The sequence below is a fragment of the Rhinoderma darwinii genome, chromosome 3 (assembly GCF_050947455.1).
Source record: "Rhinoderma darwinii isolate aRhiDar2 chromosome 3, aRhiDar2.hap1, whole genome shotgun sequence".
Lineage (NCBI taxonomy): Eukaryota > Metazoa > Chordata > Amphibia > Anura > Rhinodermatidae > Rhinoderma > Rhinoderma darwinii.
Window position 1 is genome coordinate 236,884,513 of NC_134689.1, and position 14,634 is coordinate 236,899,146.

The following is a 14,634-nucleotide window of genomic DNA, read 5'->3' on the forward strand; positions in this document are numbered from 1 at the left end:
GCCAACTAGTTCCAGACTGTATAAGTTTGATAAATAAAAAAAAATGTACAGTACAAAATAAAAAACCATAGGAAGGTATGTCAAAACTAATAAAGTAAATATGTATATGTAAAAGCAAAGCTATTTCAGTTTGAATGAACTAACCTGAACTTTCACCATGTCAAGCATGTTAGTCAAACCCTGAACAACTTCCTCCAGTCTTCTCATTCTTTCTTCCTGGGAAAGAAAAGTTGATGGAACTTCACTCTGCTGCTGCTGATAATGTCGTGTGTCAGACACGTCTGGAGCTCTAGGCTGCCTCTGTACATCCTCATCATCCATGTGCTGCTCCTCAGACAAGGAGTAGGGGAGAGGGAGAGAGTCTGAGGAAACAATGGTCTTTTATCACATTTTGGTACCATATATAAGGTGTATTTTTAAGAATGCACACGTATAGGTCATTCAGTTATTCCACCATGAATTTATCATTATTTTCAGCACTGGAGAAGATACCTACATTTACATTATCAGAAATGGGTACATCCATTAGAAATACATTTAGATTTGTGCTGCCTGATATACTTTGAATTGTTGCACAATGATAAAAAAAAATCCCAAATTATTAGAAAAGTGTACAATATCAATGTATAGGTATAATGAAGATAAAACAGTGGAATTTTTTATGTCTGCATGTAGACACCAACGGCCAGTGTAAGAGTGGCTTTACATGCTGCATTAATATATATGATTCTGGAAAGCAATTGTTTGCTTCACTATACCACCCAATTGTGAAGAAGCAATTATTTGATTTTTCCATCTAAATTACATTGTAGTGATATCATTCCTTGTCGAGATCATTGAGCGATATATTTAGAGATCACAATTTTAAGATCAAGATATTCATCACGTCAGAAGTTTGGCAATTACAATATCCAAAACAGCTGCATAGGAAGGTTTACACACTGCAACGCTTGAAAGCGACAACTAGGATTACTGTAAACATAGGCATAATCCCAGTGTGTAAAGCCACCATAAAACATGGTGGTAAAGGACAACTCATGATATCATACAATGCAACAATGTATCTATTCATACTTCATTTCATGATGTTTCTACTATGCAAAGAAGAGCAGAATGTTTCCATACACAACTGTGTCCTGTTTATAGAAGTCAGAGGGTTTGCATCTGTATGTGGAAAAATTTGTGTTGGTCTATAATACATTTCTAGCCCTGGAGGAAGATTCTGTGTCAATATGAAGAATAACCAGGCTCCTTACACACCCTGGGACTTCACTCAAGCCCTGAAAAGGCCTGATGCCTCCAGCGGGACAATACTCAGAACTGTGAGCAAGGCGTAACAGTTCACAAAGCTGTGTTTGCCTAGAAAGTCAGAATATATACTGGAACATAATACTTGTATGAGCATAGCACTTGTACTATATATATATATACATATAAATATATACAGTGAAGGAAATAAGTATTTGATCCCTTGCTGATTTTGTAAGTTTGCCCACTGTCAAAGACATGAACAGTATAGAATTTTTAGGCTAGGTTAATTTTACCAGTGAGAGATAGATTATATTTTTAAAAAAAAACAGAAAATCACATAGTCAAAATTATATATTTATTTGCATTGTGCACCGATAAACATGGGCAAGACCAAAGAGCTTTCTAAGGATGTCAGGGACAAGATCATAGACCTGCACAAGGCTGGAATGGGCTACAAAACCATAAGTAAGACGCTGGGTGAGAAGGAGACAACTGTTGGTGCAATAGTAAGAAAATGGAAGACATACAAAATGACTGTCAATCGACATCGATCTGGGGCTCCATGCAAAATCTCACCTCGTGGGGTATCCTTGATCCTGAGGAAGGTGAGAGCTCAGCCGAAAACTACACGGGGGGAACTTGTTAATGATCTCAAGGCAGCTGGGACCACAGTCACCAAGAAAACCATTGGTAACACATTACGCCGTAATGGATTAAAATCCTGAAGTGCCCGCAAGGTCCCCCTGCTCAAGAAGGCACATGTACAGGCCTGTCTGAGGTTTGCAAATGAACATCTGGATGATTCTGAGAGTGATTGGGAGAAGGTGCTGTGGTTAGATGAGACTAAAATTGAGCTCTTTGGCATTAACTCAACTCGCCGTGTTTGGAGGAAGAGAAATGCTGCCTATGACCCAAAGAACACCGTCCCCACTGTCAAGCATGGAGGTGGAAACATTATGTTTTGGGGGTGTTTCTCTGCTAAGGGCACAGGACTACTTCACCGCATCAATGGGAGAATGGATGGAGCCATGTACCGTCAAATCCTGAGTGACAACCTCCTTCCCTCCACCAGGACATTAAAAATGGCTCGTGGCTGGGTCTTCCAGCACGACAATGACCCAAAACATAGAGCCAAGGCAACAAAGGAGTGGCTCAAAAAGAAGCACATTAAGGTCATGGAGTGGCCTAGCCAGTCTCCAGACCTTAATCCCATCGAAAACTTATGGAGGGAGCTGAAGATCCGAGTTGCCAAGCGACAGCCTCGAAATCTTAATGATTTACAGATGATCTGCAAAGAGGAGTGGGCCAAAATTCCATCTAACATGTGTGCAAACCTCATCATCAACTACAAAAAACGTCTGACTGCTGTGCTTGCCAACAAGGGTTTTGCCACCAAGTATTAAGTCTTGTTTGCCAAAGGGATCAAATACTTATTTCTCTGTGCACAATGCAAATAAATATATATAATTTTGACTATGTGATTTTCTGTTTTTTTTTTATTTTATATAATCTATCTCTCACTGGTAAAATTAACCTATCCTAAAAATTCTAGACTGTTCATGTCTTTGACAGTGGGTAAACTTACAAAATCAGCAAGGGATCAAATACTTATATATATATATATCAAATGTATTGTATCATCTAATATTAACTAGTATAAAGTACAGGCTGGACCCGGCAGAATGCCATAGGGGGAGGCCACCATGATCAGGGATGTTAGGAAGGGAAGGAGTTAAGCAGTTAGGGGTGTGTTTAGGAGGGGGCGGATGTGAGGGGGGGCGAGGTCAGTTTACTTAAGGGTAGGAGAGGGAAAGGCGTCGCCATCTTTAGTAACAGCTCAGGGAAGCTTGTGAGTAACAGCTCAGGGAAGCTTGCAGCAGCACAGGGAAGCTGGTGATCTTTAGTTAACAGCACAGGGAAGATTGCAGCAGCACAGGGAAGTTTGTCCAGTACTTTATAATGGATGCACTACTTACCCAGCTCCGTGTTTGGATCTGGGGCGCAGGCGGTGCCGTCCTCTCCTCCCCGGCGGCGGTCACGTCGCACGAGGCCTCCGGAGAGGTTGAGCCCGGAAGTGATGCCACGAGCCAGGCGCAGGGTAAGGAGCCCCACGAGGGACCCTCCAGGCCGGGCCCCTCGCTCGGCTGCCGTGAGCAGGACGGCCTGGTCTGAGAGGAATCCTGGAAGCCGGCCTGGCTCAGCGGAGGTGGTAGGGCAGGCACCCATGCATCCGGGACCTCCCTCTGCCTCCAGACGACGGGACCCAGGACTTGCGGTGGGCCGTGCTGGCGATGCTCCAGTCGGGCGGCCCACCTGTACCCAGGATGGTGCAACCAATTCCAGGCGTGTGCCACGGTCGGTGGTGACACGGCGGGCAGGAGGGCGGCTACCTGCGGGCCGCGGGGTGGTCGAGCCTCCCCAACAGACGGGCGGAGAGGCCCAGTTCATTGGCGCAGTTAAGGAGCGCTCCATCAGAAGGTCGGGGATGTCATGCGTGCGGCGCTTGTCCTGGCCCGTCTGGGCAGGATGAAGTGGACGACCGTGAGTTCGGTGACCAAGAGGGACGTCTGGATGGATCCTTCGCCCCGGCTGGTGGGGACACAGCACCTGCGCAGCCCGGTGAGTCGCTGTCTCCTACTTTTTCATTGCCTGCTGTATTTCGGTCCCCAGGGGTAGGGGGTGGGGGTTCACTTTTGCCTACGGGATTGCCGGGGTGTAGCGGGGGGATTACAGGAAGTACGGGTGGTGGGGGTGAGATTCAGGAATTGTTGTGTTGTGTGCGTGACCTTTTGGCGCGATGCGGAGGGGGGGCGATAGGTTCCCCGTCCCCGGTTGCAGCTTGGGTGGGGCCGTCGGGGCCTGCAGTGGTGGATAGCACGCTATGGGGAGCTGGGGTGGTGTCTAGGGAATCGGGCGTGGCAGTGTCGGTGCAGACAGAAAAGGATGTGGCAGTGGATGAGGTGCGGTTGGATGATAAGGCGAAGGGCGAGGTCTATGTTTGTTTTGAGGGCCCATTGGGGGCGCATCTGAAACCGGAAGTAAGGGAAAAGATATGGAGGGATGAATATGTGGAAATTTTTTCATTGTTGCCGTTGGAGAAGTTCAATTTAGATAAAGGGAAGTGGTTGGAAAGCAAGAAGGAGAAGGAGGAAAAACGTCGGTATCGATTGATTCCCCAAACTTTTGTTAATTGGTTGCAGGCGTTTGCTATTTTGGCAAGCGTAATTGGACAGAAGACGCCGGAGCATTGTTCCGGCCTCTTCTGTTATATGGATGCTATCGGAGAGGCTCATCGAGTTTACGGCGGGCAGACGTGGCTGCGCTATGATGAGCAGTTCCGGCAGCGGAAGGCAGTGAGACCTGACATTAGGTGGGATAACAAAGACATAGGGTTATGGTTGCGGGTCATGGCTCCAGTGCGTTTTGGCCAGTCCTTTCAAGGGGGTGGGGAGCAGGGGGGACAGGAGGAAAATCCGGGTTCTGCTGGCAGTTTAATGAGGGCCAGTGTAAGTTCGGATCGGGTTGTAAGTTCAAACATAGCTGCTCCTCCTGCGGGGGGATCTCTCACGGAGCGGTTAAATGTTTTCGGAAGGGAAAAGGACGAGGGGCCGGGGGCGCTAGTCAAGGGCCGGACACCGGTGAGGTGGGAAGACATGGAGCCCTTTCTAAATAGGTACCCTGATAGGTCCAGGGCAAGTTTGTTGTTGGATGGTTTGCGGGTTGGTTTCCGGAACCCTGCCCCTGCTCACAAGGTGCCGTTTACCTTGCGTAGTTTGCGTTCAGCGTTGCAGTATCCAGGGGTAGTAGGGGATAAGTTGCGGAAGGAGGTGGAGTTGGGGCGCATGGCAGGTCCGTTTGAGAGTTGCCCTTTACCGGAGCTGGTGGTGTCACCACTGGGGGTGGTGCCTAAGAAGGAGCCGAATAAGTTTAGGCTCATACATCATTTATCTTACCCGAGGGGGCGATCGGTTAATGATGGGATTTCTCCAGAACTTTGCTCGGTGGCTTACACGTCGTTTGATGCGGCAGTTGCGTGGGTGCGCCGCTATGGTGTGGGTGCATTAATGGCAAAAACGGATATTGAGTCGGCCTTTCGCCTCCTCCCTGTGCATCCTGACAGCATACGGCTGTTAGGATGTTATTGGGACGGGGCTTATTTTGTGGATCGCTGCCTCCCTATGGGGTGTTCTATTTCCTGTGCCTATTTTGAGGCTTTTAGTTCTTTCCTGGAGTGGGTGGTTTGCGATGTTGCGGGGGTCTCGTCGGTCATACATTACTTGGATGATTTCCTGTGTGTTGGTCCAGGCGGGTCTTCGGTTGGTGCTACGTTGTTGAACATGATAGAGTGGGTGGCAAAGAGGTTCGGTGTGCCTTTGGCCCAGGACAAAACGGAAGGACCTAGCTCCTGTCTGGTCTTTTTAGGAATCACCATTGATTCTTTGAGGATGGAGTGTCGGCTCCCGCAAGATAAATTGGTAGCGTTACGGGCGGAGGTGGACCGGGCTAGACATTTGCGTAAGATCACGTTACGTGCATTACAGTCATTATTGGGTAAGCTTAACTTTGCTTGCAGGATTATGCCCATGGGCCGGATTTTCAGCAGGCGGCTGTCGGGAGCGACGGCTGGGGTGACAGCCCCTCATCATTTCATTCGTCTGACACAGGCGCTGAGGGCAGATTTGGCAGTTTGGTTTGAGTTTTTGCATCGTTATAATGGGAGGTCCTTGATCATGGCCCCGGTGGTTGACAGCGTAGATTGGGAGCTGTTTACAGATGCTGCGGGGGGCGTGGGATTTGGGGCTTACTGCAAGGGTCAGTGGTGCGCGGCGCGGTGGCCTGAGGAATGGGCGGAGTTGGGTTTGGTGAAGAACCTGGCATTCCTAGAGCTGTTTCCCATAGTAGTGGCGGTGGAAATTTGGAGTGAGAGGTTTCGGGACAGCAAGGTACGGTTCCATTGTGACAACTTGGGCGTGGTGGGGGCTATTAACAACGTGTCAGCGTCATCCCCCCCGGTCGTCCGGCTGTTGAGGCACCTGGTTTTACGTTGCTTGTCTTTGAACGCTTGGGTTGTGGCGGTTCATGTGCCAGGGATCAAAAATGACATCGCAGATTCTCTTTCTCGCTTGCAGTGGGAGCGGTTCAGGATGGTGGCTCCGGACGCGGAGGAGGACGGGATCGCTTGCCCGGAATGGTTGTGGGGGCTGGGTTACGAGCCGCAGGAGGTTTGATTCAGGCTTCGCTTGCGCAGGGTACTTGGGCTGCTTATGATTCGGCGTGGCGGGAGTGGGAGAGTTGGTTGGCAGTTCTGGAGGGTGTAGTGACGGATGATGATCGGGTGGTGGCGTTGTTAGTCTTTCTGGGGCAAGTCTCTATCGCGGGCTGGTCAGTGTCCAAGGTAAATCGTTTTGTGGCAGCCCTGGCTTTTGGTTTTAAGGTCCGGGGGTACACAGATGTTACAAAAAGTGTTTTGGTTGGCCAGGCCCTGAGGGGGTACAGGAGAGGGAGGATGTTGCCGGATCGGCGGCGCCCTGTCTCGTTTATGTTGTTGGAACAGTTGTGGGGGGTGTTGTGTGACATTTGTTTTTCCAGCTACGAGGTGACCCTGTATAGGTTGGCATTCTCGTGGGCATTTTTTGGGGCCCTGAGGGTCGGGGAGCTGGTGGCTCCCAGCACAAGGAGACCTGGGGGGTTGAGAATGGAAGATGTGTTGGTAACGGATCGGAGTGTGGAATTCTGGATCCGGCGGTCTAAGACGGATCAAGGGGGTCGGGGTAAGAGAGTGGTGTTGGGGGTGGCCAAGGGGGTCAGGATGTGCCCAGTCGCCTGCTTTGCGGGGTTCAGAGAGGTCTCAACGGTGCGTAGGGGACAGTTGTTGTGTCATGAGGATGGGTCCTTTATGTCCCGGTATCAGTTTACGTGGGTTTTTCGTAGGTGTCTGCGGAAGTTGGGACTGGAGGAGGCGTTGTTTTCCCCCCATTCTTTTCGGATTGGGGCAGCGACGGAGGCGGTGGCATGGGGGTTGGGTGAGGAAGTGGTAAAGCAGATAGGTCGATGGGATTCCCGCCGCTTCCAGCTGTATGTGCGCCCTCAGTTTATATGATAGTCCAGTCGTAATCCCTCCTTCTCTACACTCCCTCCAGGTCCCCTCATCGTTTTTCTCTCCTCCTCCATGTTTCGCTTGCATCCTTACTCGTTTTGTTAATCAGTGGTTTTATTTTTCAGGACCAGCGGGGCGATTGGTGTGGATCGTCGGGCATTCCTACGTTCATTGGGGGGCGGAGCGGGCGGATGTTCGTCCAGATGGGCGGCAGTTGGGTTTTCGGCGGGAGGATGTAGTCGTGCGGTGGCTGGGGAGTAGGGGGATGCTGTGGAGTCGGGTGTTGCCGGACGTGCATCGGTTTGCGCTGATGGACAGGGCCCCGGATGTCTTGGTGTTGCATGTCGGGGGTAACGATTTGGGTAGTCGTCCTTTTCGGGAATTGATCAGGGATATAAAATACGATCTACTCAGGTTATGGTCCGGCTATTAAGGTGGTGTGGTCAGAGATTGTCCCGCGGAAGGTTTGGCGGCATGCTAGATCAGTGCAGCGGTTGAATAAAGCCAGGGTTAAGGTTAATCGGGCAGTTTCGGGTTTCGTGGTGAGAAACGGGGGGGTCTTCGTGCGTCATTATGACTTCGAGGATGGCCAGGGTAATTATTGGCTAGGTGATGGTGTGTACCTGATGGCCGTGGGGATCGACCTGTGGACTCTGCGCCTGCAGGAAGGTATCGAAAGGGCCCTCTCGTTGGGTGGGGGCTCGCATACTTAAAGGTGTCTAAGTATGTTCGTGTGGCGGATTGGGGGTCCTTGGAGTTGGTGGTAAATTACTGTGGGGGGGGGATTCATAGGGGGTATGGTCCCTCCCCAATTTATTATGGTTGGTAGTCTGCTCAATTTGGGCTCCTGCTGGGTGGTGTCCCGAGGAGTGGTCAATTTGGGCTCCTGCTGGGTGGTGTCCCGAGGAGTGGTCAATTTGGGCTCCCGCTGGGTGGTGTCCCGGGGAGTGGTTGCGGTTGAGGTCAGCCAACTGCAGGTATAACGGTGCCCCTGAGCCAGTAGGGTGACGGCTGGGAGAAAAATACTATGCAGGTGGGCTGTTTCGTGACAGACTTTTGTAGCTCCAAGGACTCCCCTTCCATTGTTATTATTATTTGTAAATTGGTGTTCTTGATGTTTGTTTGTAAATAAAATGGCTGCTGTGGCCAAATTTATCCAACCCAAGTGTCTGAGTCTTATTAGAGGGACAGGGGGTTTGGAAAAAGGTATGGCCATTAATGGGGAAGGTGAGTAGGTGAAGCCACTTCCCCCCGGTAGGAGTGTACGCACTCTACAGTCCCCTGATCAAGTACAGGCTGGACCCGGCAGAATGCCATAGGGGGAGGCCACCATGATCAGGGATGTTAGGAAGGGAAGGAGTTAAGCAGTTAGGGGTGTGTTTAGGAGGGGGCGGATGTGAGGGGGGGCGAGGTCAGTTTACTTAAGGGTAGGAGAGGGAAAGGCGTCGCCATCTTTAGTAACAGCTCAGGGAAGCTTGTCCCACCCTCCCTCCCAAAATGATGTGTTCATCTGTGTGACTATTTTGGTATTTCGCTTTGTTGCTCGTTGTTTTTGTTTTTCCGCAGGTACCGGAGGATGCTGTGGAACAGTTTTGCAATGTCGCAGCAGTTGTATTGGGGGTCCTTGGAGTTGGTGGTAAATTACTGTGGGGGGGGGATTCATAGGGGGTATGGTCCCTCCCCAATTTATTATGGTTGGTAGTCTGCTCAATTTGGGCTCCTGCTGGGTGGTGTCCCGAGGAGTGGTCAATTTGGGCTCCTGCTGGGTGGTGTCCCGAGGAGTGGTCAATTTGGGCTCCCGCTGGGTGGTGTCCCGGGGAGTGGTTGCGGTTGAGGTCAGCCAACTGCAGGTATAACGGTGCCCCTGAGCCAGTAGGGTGACGGCTGGGAGAAAAATACTATGCAGGTGGGCTGTTTCGTGACAGACTTTTGTAGCTCCAAGGACTCCCCTTCCATTGTTATTATTATTTGTAAATTGGTGTTCTTGATGTTTGTTTGTAAATAAAATGGCTGCTGTGGCCAAATTTATCCAACCCAAGTGTCTGAGTCTTATTAGAGGGACAGGGGGTTTGGAAAAAGGTATGGCCATTAATGGGGAAGGTGAGTAGGTGAAGCCACTTCCCCCCGGTAGGAGTGTACGCACTCTACAGTCCCCTGATCAAGGTTACTACTTACAAGCCTCTAAACAACACGTTCACATCTGGAATTCCTTCACTCTCTAGGCAAACAGATCAGTGATTTAATTTTGTTTGATTTTATTTACAAATCTTATATTTATACGTAACCAATAGCAGTAGTGAAGACTAGAGAACCAGAAGACAGCACTCAGGGCCTCATGATACATAGTGATAAAAAGTGTAAAACTTGTAACCGCTGCTCTCTTGTGAAATATAACTCTTATTGTCAATATTGTGTATTTCATTGTATCATGTATAGTGGTATCTTATCAATCAAACAGACCCATATTGACTTTCCTCTGTGTAGTTGTGACAGAAACATCCTGAAGTAATGAATAGAGCTGCGGCAATGAAAGGTCTGGGGGGATGGGGGGGATGAGTAGCAATTCTGATTGATGTGGGAAGTAGGCAGTGCAGAGAAGTTGGTCTTGTTGGCAAGGATGAAGGGGTCTCCAAAGCTTTTTAATAAGAGTAATGAGGCGTAACTAGAAAGGTCTCAACTAGTGTATGAAGACAAGGATGCGGCAATAATACCACAGTTTATCCAGAGAGATATTTGGAAGCGTGTTATGCATAAATACAATTTCAATTAACTAATCTGAACAAAGTTTTAATCAACTTTTATAAATATATTTCGGAATAAAATTGTTGTAGTATTCAATTGCTTTAACATGATTTCTAGCTGTTATTTGTTTTCTGTGTTCATGTGATATGTGAAATATTGAGTTTTGGAGCTTATTAACCCCTTGACGACATGCCCCATACATGTACGTGGCAGCCATTAAGGGGAAGTATGGAGTGGGCTCACGGGCTGAGAGCGCTCCATATTCAGTGGGTGTTGGCTGTGTAATACAGCCGACACCTCACTGCAACGGGCAGAATCAAATATCACTTTGATTCCACCCGTTTAAGGGTATGTTCACACAAGCTATATTCAGCCGTTTTTCGGGCCGTAAACGCCCCGAAAAATGGCTAAAAATGCGGGGCACTGAACGTTTTTTGTTAACCATGTGAACATACCCTAACACCTTAAAAGGCGCGGGCAATCGCGAATGCAGCATTTCAATTGTTAGAATTAGAGGGGCAGCCGATGGTCGTCATGGCAGCCTGGGGGTCTAATGAAAGACCCCAGGTCTGCCATGTTTATATTCTGGCAGAGCTTCAAAGGAGACTGTCAGTACAGCGATATACTACAATACATTAGTATTGCAGTATATCATGCAAGCGATCCAATGATTGCTGGTTCAAGTCCCCTAGGGGGATTAATAAAAAAAAGTAAAAAACATTGAAATAAAAATAAAAGTTAACATAACTAGTATCGCCAAAAAAGTCTAAACTATCACAATATATCATTGCTTAGCCCGTCCGTGAAAGCTGTAAATAAAATGCTATCTAATGTATAAAACATGCAAATTTATGTTTTTTGGTCACCGTAGCTGAATAAAAAGTGATCTAAAAGTCGCATGTACCCAATAATGGTATCTGTAAATCCTATAGCTCGTCCTGCAAAAAATAAGCCCTCACATTGTTCAATTGCAGGAAAAATAAAAAAAGTCATGGCTCTCAGAATATGGCGACACCATTTTTTGTTTTTTAGCAAATAGTTGTTTTTTTTTTAAAGTGATAAAACATTTAAAAATTATTAATTTGGTATCGCCGTAATCCTATCAACCCATAGAATAAGATGAACATGTAGTTTTTACCGCTTGATGGACACCGTAAAGACAAAACACCCCAATTTCACCCCAAAAATATATTTTTTTTCAGCTTCCCAGTACATTATGCAGTACAATAAATGGTGTCATGAAAAACTACAAAAATAAGCCCTCATATGGCTATGTCGACAAAAAAATTAAAAAGTTATGGCTTTTGGAAGGCGGGGAGCAGAAAAACAAAGATTGGCCTGTCATTAAGGGGTTAATCATAGCAAAAATGAATCTGTGAATGGACATTTTATGCATACAACATGTAGTAATGCCAGTTCTACATATAGCGCAAACATGTTCCACAATGCTGTACAGAGGATGCATTCACATTGGTTCCTGAGCTTACTGGGGTTCACAATCTAATTTCCCTTTCATAAGCAGGCACAGATTCTCCAGGGGCAAAGGAATCAATGAATCAACCTACACCAATAAACACTAAAACAATCATGGATGTCAATGATAGATTTTTATTTATGTTTTTAAAACATACCTTATCCAGTTGTTAAAATAAAAACTGCTTTACATCAAACACAGTGCACTTTATCTTTTGTGCTCACTTCTAGCGGAATCCAACATGACTTGGACGTATGCAGATTGTGACCTAGATAAAGCATGTGCCAGTAGGCTGTAACAAAGCTGTGTGTGTGGAGTTTGTCAGGCTTGAATTCCCAAAATATTCCTTCCATCACAGTGCAGCATGCATAGGACGATGATAAAGTGTTTCATTTATTATTATGGTTACTATTTATAATGGGTAGAATTCTACGGAGCACTTGGTAAAGGATTATGGTAGAGTTGATATAAAACAGACAAATTGGAAAAATACAGGGGACCTGGGAAATCTGGAGTAAACTCCTGCCAACATCTATCTAAACTATATAAGACTGTCTAAAATATTATTATTTTTTTTTACATAATAATTCGGTCTAAAAACAACTTTATTACTCACCTGACCGGTTCTCACAATGCCATGGTCTTCTGGAGAACCCAGTTGGAGAGATCTCCGCTGTCTGCCAGAAACCCTAGATAAAGATTATATAATTATCACCACATATATGTTTAGTGTTCCCCTTCTTAATTGAGGAGTGTGTATATTTTATCTATAAAATTTATCATATTTATTTGCTGGGTTATCAGCCGTTGAAGTTTGAGGCATGAAGCCATGGCTGCAACTGCTTCTTTCATGTGCTGTGGCGCAGCTCTTGTCCAAGGTTTATGTCACAAGTGTGTATATGTGTTTATATTGATGTGGATAGTAATAGGGTCTACACAGTTGCCCTATCACAATGGTGAACAAGGCCGGAGCACAGGCAGACAGTGTAGCCATTAGGACACAGGAGTACAGTTGCTGCAGGCTTCAGGCCTGTAGCTTGTAGCTAGCCATTTTTCGTGTAGAGTAAAGGGCCTTTTATATAATCCTTCTAACAGTTCATCATATATGGAGACTATGGGTTTCATTTAACAAAACTGTCTATTATTAAAGTGGCCTTGTTGCAACCAACCAGAGCTCAGCTTTTATTTCTTAGACTGCTCTGGAAAAATGAAAGCTGCACTGTGATTGGTTTTATGCTTATGTATACATTTCTATGTTTTCTTTAAAAAAAAATTGATTCTTACAGGTTTCACTTCTAGGCTGGTCAAAACAATATTTAATAAAGCTTAACCCCTTAAGGACGCAGCCTAGTTTTGGCCTTAAGGCTTAGAGCCCATTTTTCAAATCTGACATATTTCACTTTATGTGGTAATAACTTGGGAATGCTTAAACCTACCCAAGCGATTCTGAGATTGTTTTCTCGTGACACATTGGGCTTCATGTTCGTGGTAAAATTTGGTCGCTATATTCAGTGTTTATTGGTGAAAAATTGCAAAATTTAGAGAAAATTTTGAAAAAATGGAATTTTTCAGAATTTAAATGCATCTGCTTGTAAAACAGACGGTTATACCACCCAAAATAGTTACTAGTTCACACTTCCCATATGTCTTCTTTAGATTGGCATCGTTTTTTGAACATTCTTTTATTTTTCTTGGACGTTACAAGGCTTAGAACATAAACAGCAATTTCTCATATTTTTAAGAAAATGTCAAATGCCTTTTATTTAAGGTACCTGTTCAGTTCTGAAGTGGCTTTGAGGGGCCTATGTATTAGAAACCCTGATAAAACACCCCATTTTAAAAACTAGACCCCTCAAAGTATTCAAAACAGCATTTAGAAAGTTTTTTAACCCTTCAGGCATTTCACAGGAATTAAAGCAAAGTGGAGGTGAACTTTGCAAATTTCATTTTTCTTGCGGAATTTCAATTTTATTCATTTTTTTTTCTGTAACACAGAAGGTTTTACCAGAGAGACACTACTAAATATGTATTGTCCAGATTCTGCAGTTTTTAGAAATGTCCCACATGTGGCCCTACTGCGCTCGTGGACTAAAACACAAGCCCTAGAAGCAAAGAAGCACCTAGTGCATTTTGAGTCCTCTTTTTTATTAGAATATATTTTAGGCAGCATGCCAGGTTTGAAGAGGTGTTGAGGTGCCAAAACAGTAGGAATCCCCCAATAGTGACCCCATTTTGGAAACTACACCCCTCAAGGAATTCATTTATGGGTGTTGTTACCATTTTGACCGCACAGTTTTTTCACAGCACGTATTTGAATTGGGATGTGAAATGAAAAAAATGTCATTTTTTCCAATAAAATTTCATTTGTGATCAAAATTTCTTATTTTCACAGGGAACAAAATACCCCATTTGGTTGCCCAATTTGTCCTTAGTGTGGCAATACCCCATTTGTGGTGATAAACTGCCGTTTGGGCCCATGGGAGGGCTCAGAAGGAAAGGAGCGCTGTGTGTTCTTAGGAGTCCAGATTTTGCTGGATTGGTTTTCGGGTGCCATGTCGCATTTGCAGAGCCCCAGAGCTATCAAAGCAATAGAAACCAATCACAAATGACCCCATTTTGGAAACTACACCCCTCAAGGAATTCATTTATGGGTAATGTGACCATTTAGACCCCATAGTTTCTTCACAGAACTTATTTGAATTGGGCTGGGAATTAAATAAATATATATTTTTTCCAATAATATGTCATTTTAGCTCAAAAATTCTTATTTTCACAAGAAATAAAATACTCCATTTTGTTGCCCAATTTGTCCTGAGTGCGGCAATACCCCATTTGTGGAGATAAACTGCCGTTTGGGCCCATGGGAGGGCTCAGAAGGAAAGGAGCGCTGTGTGTTCTTTGGAGTCCAGATTTTGCTGGATTGGTTTTCGGGTGCCATGTCGCATTTGCAGAGCCCCAGAGCTATCAAAGCAATAGAAACCAATCACAAATGACCCCATTTTGGAAACTACACCCCTCAAGGAATTTATTTATGGGTAATGTGACCATTTAGACCCCATAGTTTCTTCAC

At 45.9% G+C, this 14,634-nt stretch overlaps 1 protein-coding gene across 1 annotated transcript in view; it reads right to left on the reverse strand.

Moving 5' to 3' along the window:
* KCP (kielin cysteine rich BMP regulator) overlaps positions 1-14,634 on the reverse strand; it is a 185,790-nt gene that overhangs the window by 103,448 nt on the left and 67,708 nt on the right. The window contains exons 5-6 of the mRNA XM_075859420.1: positions 12,181-12,253; positions 145-362 (exon numbers count right to left, since the gene is read on the reverse strand). Coding sequence (XP_075715535.1) covers positions 145-362; positions 12,181-12,253 — 291 coding nt within the window. The remainder of the gene's footprint in view (positions 1-144; positions 363-12,180; positions 12,254-14,634) is intronic.